The sequence below is a fragment of the Pyrus communis genome, chromosome 14 (assembly GCF_041283825.1).
Source record: "Pyrus communis isolate YQ-2024b chromosome 14, ASM4128382v1, whole genome shotgun sequence".
In the NCBI taxonomy this organism is placed as follows: Eukaryota; Viridiplantae; Streptophyta; class Magnoliopsida; order Rosales; family Rosaceae; genus Pyrus; species Pyrus communis.
The window spans coordinates 4,760,444-4,766,944 of NC_142578.1; the positions used below are offsets into that span (position 1 = coordinate 4,760,444).

At 41.7% G+C, this 6,501-nt stretch overlaps 1 protein-coding gene and 1 pseudogene across 1 annotated transcript; one reads left to right on the forward strand and one right to left on the reverse strand.

Annotated features, from left to right (window-relative positions):
• Window positions 1-769: 769 nt before the first annotated feature.
• LOC137712347 (ferric reduction oxidase 8, mitochondrial-like) lies at window positions 770-1,793 on the forward strand (annotated as a pseudogene).
• A 1,118-nt stretch (window positions 1,794-2,911) lies between these two features.
• Window positions 2,912-5,290, reverse strand: LOC137713506 (L-type lectin-domain containing receptor kinase S.1). Its single transcript, XM_068452808.2, has one exon. It carries the CDS (start codon window positions 5,156-5,158, stop codon window positions 3,128-3,130), a length of 2,031 nt encoding a protein of 676 aa, XP_068308909.2. The 5' UTR covers window positions 5,159-5,290; the 3' UTR covers window positions 2,912-3,127.
• Window positions 5,291-6,501: the final 1,211 nt, after the last annotated feature.

A 6,501-nucleotide genomic window follows, 5' to 3' on the forward strand; every position in this document is an offset into this window, starting at 1 on the left:
AGTCCACTATTTCAAACACTACTATTATCACCAACTTTTTATGATCTTTTTGGTGCTTGCCTGTGGTGGGTTATAAATTGGTGTTATTAGTAGTGGAACCATTCATGTACATACGCATTTTAATTTGTCAAACTATCTGATGTGGCTTTTACATTCTTCAATCCTAGGCCTTTTTATGATCTTTTTGGTGCTTCACTGTTTAGTTTTACTGATGTTTTCGGTGTAATTCATTCAACTACAGACATGGAAGTGGCAGAACACCGGGGAGATTTGTCGAGTTACAGGGCTAGTAATTTGGATCACATCACTTCCTCAAATAAGGAGAAAACAGTTTGAGATATTTTACTGCACACACCATCTATACATGGTTTCCTAGTGTTGGTCTTGTTTCATGCTGGAGACCGCCACTTCTACGCAATTTTCCCAGGAATTTTTCTTCTTGGCCACGACAAGCTGCTTCGAATCATTCAATCTAAACCCGAGTGTATTCTTTTTGTCCGGATCTTCCCCTCCAATGCTATAGACTTTTCTCAACTCTGGTCAGAAACCAGAAATTTGCGTAAAAGTTTGGAGTAATCATATGAAACATTCACTTGTAATTACTTGCAGGACTCAAGTATACACCAACAAGTGTTATATTTGTGAAGGCACCAAGTATATCCAAATATCGATGGCACTCATTCAGCATTATTTCCAGCTCTAGGGTCAATGAGAACACAATGTCGATTTAATCAAATCCGAAGGTTCCTGGATTAGTTCTCTCTCAAATATGATCCAAACTAGGCAAGAAACGTATAGCGATCGGTTTAAGTACATACCTATTGCAGTAGAAGGCCCCTATGGACTTGTCTCCATGGACTCCTCCAGGTACATAAAAATTTCACTTTTCATGATAGTTTACTTTCTTAAAACTTTCTCATTGATCACCAAATTATAAACAAAATTTGATTCACACGAATGTGAGATCTTTGTGCAGATATGACAGCCTAATGCTTGTTGCTGGAGGAATTGGGATAACCCCATTTCTGAGCATCTTGCAAGAACTTGCTTCGTTTGAAAACAGTCAGCGTACATATATTTCTGCCAACAATACAACTTATTATGTTGTGGAGAAGTCCCAAGACATTTGTCTATTAAACTCAATCTCAACCTTAATCTTCAACCAGCCAGCTGAAAAGTGCCGTCTGAAAGTGTAAATATTTGTGACACGAGAGCAGTATGGTACAACAGTAAGAGAACTACCAAGCAAGTTTTCGCAAGTGAAAACAGTACAGGTTGGTACAAAGTTCTTGAATTATTCAATCAGTGGACTCGAAAGCTCGGCTTGGATGGCTGCCATAGCCAGAATCTCCTCCATCCTGCTTCTGATCTTTCTTACCATTTCCAATCACATTCTTGTTCCCTCTCAATAAATGGCCTCCAAAGCAACGAAAGAGACGGCTTATCCTATCTTCTTTCATTGTAATAATAACATGCAGCATTTTGTTAGCAGATGGAGAAGGATACAGAAATTGATTCCTCCTATCCTCCAAAAACATGGGAAAAACTTGGAAAAAATTGTTCAATACAAGCAAGTGATGCAGCTCTTGAGCAACATGAAATCTATTTTGGACGCAGGCCTAACTTTGATGGTACTTTTATTCCTTTACCCTTGTAATCTTTAACGAACTTGACTCTTTACAATTACGGTTAAATAGTCATCTCTTGTTACATGCAAATCACATACTGACACATATATTGAATTGACATTCAAAACACAAAAAGACGTCCACGCACTCATGTCAAACTGTGATTTGTACCCGCTACCTGTATTTTCCATCTTTAACAACTTTCTTGTTATGAGTACATATCTTTGCAAAGTTTTCAGATGAGACGGGTAGATCTGATATTGGAATGATGGTGTGTGGACGTGAGAATATGAAAGAATAAGTCGCAACAGAATGCCAGCAGAAGATGGGTGCTCCCTCAATTTCACCCTATAGCTTTGCAGGTCGGTGTAATTGTAAAACAAAAGAACAAATAAACTCAATCCGCTCTTGCATATAAGTTTTACATGTGAATTAAAAAAAAATTGTATTTGTTAATCAAAAAACAAATCTCAACCGAAGTTGTTAAATTGTACCATAATTACAATTTGTTCAAAGACGCCTTTCACCAACTCTGCGTTAAAAACCCCAATAAAATGTTGAAAACTTCTTATTTTGGTTCTATTAGAATTGGGAGGAAGTTGCAAATCTGATGTGCTAGACAAAGGTGATCCCACTAGTTGCATCTGAGATTATGTTTTATGCCTTAACCATTGTAGCCTTGACTCATTTTCTTGTTGGGGAAGTTGAAGAAGCAAAAAAATCATTTTAGTGTACCCCAATATCTTAATTAGCAAACATATATATTTTCATACTAATTTTATTGCATGAAAAATTATCGTGGTAAAAGTAATAACAGTGAGTCGAACATAGACGAGGGCTTTTAATTTGTTTTGAGGTGCATAACTTAAAATATGAGTTTTCAATGCAATTTGCACCTTTTGCAAATTGAATCCTTATGAATTTGACCCATGAGACTTCAAGAACACATTTATCCGACTCACATGTGTTTGAACCATTTAGGTTTTGTGATGAGAGTGAGCTAGGTCTAAGTTAATATTTAGGCCTTGGTTTCTTCACAAAAGAAAATTAAAGACGCAAAATAAAAAACGAAAGTGTAAAATAGTGTATCTTATTTTGCTCTTTGATATGGTCACCGACGTCGAGAATAAATTCCGTTATTCTATATTGTTGTCAGCAATTAGTACTTGGCCATACGGACACATAATATAAATCTAAATCGAGCGAAAGTCAAAACTTCAAATTTAAATGTAGAAAAACATCTCAAAATCTCCCATGGTATAACGTGTAAATCTCCCATGGTATAACGTGTAAATCGACCGACCGAAAGTCAAAACGTTGAATTTCAAAGTGAAAAAAATTGAAACCTCCTAACATTTTACAACAAACGCCAAACCTCATCCACAGATTGAAATGCAAAATCAAATTGTTCTATGCCTCACAATTTTTTTTTTAATTTCTTGAAAAATAATATAAAAAATGTAATTGAAAGGTCAAAAAAAAAAAAAAAAAAAACATATTCACACTAAAGGCTGCTGGAGTTCGGGTGGCGCCACTTCCATGGACAAATCATCACTACCGCCGTCTCCGCCGCCAATGCTACTATCACCCCTTGCCAATTCAGACAACAAATGGGCGGGTGCGGTGGCGGACGCGGCCTCACCAACCAAAACCGCCACAATTTCCCTCATGCTAGGCCTTCTCTGTGGATCAGGATGGCAACAAGCCAGCCCAAGCTTCAAGGCAATCTCCATCTCCGCCGCCTCATACTCCCCGTTTATTCTCGGGTCCGCCGCCTCCCCCACCCTCCCTCTAAAATACAACTTCCTCACCCAATCAACCAACACCACCTCATCCTCCGCCGCCTCCATCTCAATTGGCTTCCTCCCACACGCCACCTCCAACAACACCACCCCAAAACTATAAACATCACTCGCCGCCGTCGGCGCTGCCACAGTCGCCAGCTCCGGCGCCAAATACCCGAACGTTCCGACGACACGCGTCGTGTGGGGCACTTCCCCGTGCTGGTAGAGCTTAGCCAGCCCGAAATCCCCAAGCCGCCCTCTCATCTCCGCGTCCAACAAAATGTTGCTCGACTTAATGTCCCTGTGAATCACCATCTGGTCCCACCCGTGGTGGAGGTAATTCAACCCCTCCGCCACATCCGCCAGCACGCGCCGCCGCCTCTCCCAATCCAAAACCGTCTTGGGCTTGTCGAAAATCCACCGATTGAGGCTCCCATTGGGCATGTAATCATACACCAGCATCAGCTCGTTGGCCTTCCGGCACCACCCCCGCATCTGCACCAAGTTCTTGTGCTGCAGCCGCCCCATGCTGGCGATCTCCGCCATGAACTCCCTCAGCCCCTGCTTCGAGTCGTGGTTGACGCACTTGACGGCGATTTCTGTGCCGTTTGATAAGGTGCCCTTGTAAACCTTCCCGAATCCACCGGAACCCAGAAGCTGATCGTTCGAAAAACCTCCCGTCGCCTCCCTCAGCTCCTCGTTGGAGAATCTGTGCGGCCAATACTCCAGCTCCCAATCTTCGATCTCGTCGTCGGTTTCTTCGCCTTCCATCCTTTTCTTCCGCCAGTACAAGTAAAACCCAGATGCTAAAATCAACACAAAAACGACACAACCGATTGAAATCCCGGCAATCGCCGCACTCGATAGAGAAGACGACGGAGAAACCAGCTGGAAAATGGGCAGATTCGTCGTGTTAATGTCTCTGGCGACTCCGGTGTTGCTAAAACTCCAAGCTAAAACTCTCTGGGCTTCAATCCATTGCGTTTTCGAAGCCGAAAACCCGACAAACATCTCGGCCGATACATAGTTCGCAATCTTGGGGTCTATGTAAGTAAGCGTTGGCACAGAAGGACGGGACACATTGGCAGGGGCGACGGTGACGTTGAATTCGAGATTAGTCCCGTCAAATTCAATCCAGGCCCGGACGTTCTGCCCGGTCCGCATTTGGATCGGGACGAATCCGCCTGTCGAGTTGTAGTACCCGGCGGGGGTCGTGACGGCGGACTCGATGTTGTTAAGGTCGATTCCGATGTGATTCCCATTTGGGTCGTTGAATTCCGGGTTTTGACCCGTGTCGAACTCGACGGCAAGCAACGGGGCGACGAAGGGGACGGTGGCGTTGGTGAAGAGACCGAAGTATTGGCTGGCTAGGGCGTTGGGCGGCGAGGTGGAGTTAGAGAGGACGAAGCAGAGGCCGAATCCCGGGCTCGAGGCAATATCCGGGAGAACGGAGAAGACGAAGGAGGTGGAGAAGGAGGTGACGGAGGTGGAGTTGGAGGTGGGCTTCATGGGAATTTTTGTTGGGTAGAAGACGCGGCCGACGGCGAACTGGTTGGTGTCGTTTGTGAGGCGGATGGCGGCGGCGTCGAGTCGGGCGTCGTTGATGAGAATAAGGTCGGTGGCATTGGTGATATTGGAGAAGGAGTTGAACAGGAAATCGAGAGCGGAGGTGGGGGAGAGGAAGAGATGGTGGAGGAGGAGAAGGCGGACGACGGCTGAGAAGGGTCCCATCCGCACAGATGCCATTGTCGCCGGCGCGGGGGGGGGGGGGTAAGTTTGTGGGTGGATTAACAGTTGTTATGTTACTTTGTTTAATGAAAGATTATCATATCTTTGTACAAGTGGATTGGCATCCATTTCCATCTAATTCACCAATTTCATAATCTGGACCGTTGAAATTTAATCTAACGGTTACAAATAGAGAATTCTTTTAAAAGTTATAATTACTATAACCGTTGGATCAAATTTCAATGATCTGAATCCTACTTTATGGATTAGGGTGCTACTACTAAAACCAAGTCGTTATTTAATCATTTGGACTTATATGAAACATTATTCTCAATCTAGTTTTAATTTTCTTTCTTCTTTTGCAAATGATGTCGATTGTTACTTTTATATAATTGAATGGGAGGAAGAATCTTTATAATTTCGTGATATTGTCAAGTAATATTATCAAGTTATGTATTTTAATTAAGAGGATTTATACGATAACTTGTGTTCAATTTTCCTTTTTCATGTTGGCTATTTTATAAAAAATAAAAAATGACAAATTTGAACTACAATTTGGAATGTTGGTTGAATGCTTGTACTTTGTAGTTCATGTAGTTAAGAGTAACTCAAAGTTTTTCATTTTGAAAATTAATGTGACTGTATGCTTTAGAGCTTGTATCTAGAGCAAGTGAGGACCAAAATGAACGAGAAAAAAACGTTGACCTAGTTGCTCAACGAGTTTTGATATGACAGTTTGAAAGCATAACATAGAAGAGATAAGGCAGATGAATATCTCATTCAGATTCTTTTTGTAAGAATTCTAGAAATCACTTCTTTATAATCATTCATTATTCTATGAAGCTAGTTTTCGTCAGGTAATATTTATGTTTAATTTTAAATAAAAAAATCAAAATAATTTTTAACTGTTAGAATGAACAAGTGATCTCCAAAATCTTTACCATCAGAATAAAATCCTATTCAGATAAGGCAACACCACAGCCGACTTTGACTACCATGGTCCATGGATGTATATTATTAGGCAATTCATTACTTGAACGTGGGTTTGTTGGTTGGGTCTGTTTCCACGGGCTTCCAAATTACATCCTAACGACTAAGCAACGAGATAGAGAACCCAGGGATGTATTGAGTTTCCTCGGATTTGGATCCTCTCCTGCGTCCAAGAAGAGAATCTTCCTGACTAAACAGTATAGGCTGTTAGATTTTTATTCAACGATTACAAATAGAGATGTCTTTTTAAAATATTAATTATAACCATTAGATGAAAATCCAACAATCCATACTGTTTGGTCAAGAGGATCATCTCCTTGGGATCAAGAGAGGATCCAAATCCAGTTTCCTCACCCCCTTGTGAGTTTGGG

Excerpts from the sequence above, each read along its gene's own strand:
- LOC137713506 (XM_068452808.2), bottom strand. The coding sequence starts at position 5,158 with ATGGCATCTGTGCGGATGGGACCCTTCTCAGCCGTCGTCCGCCTTCTC.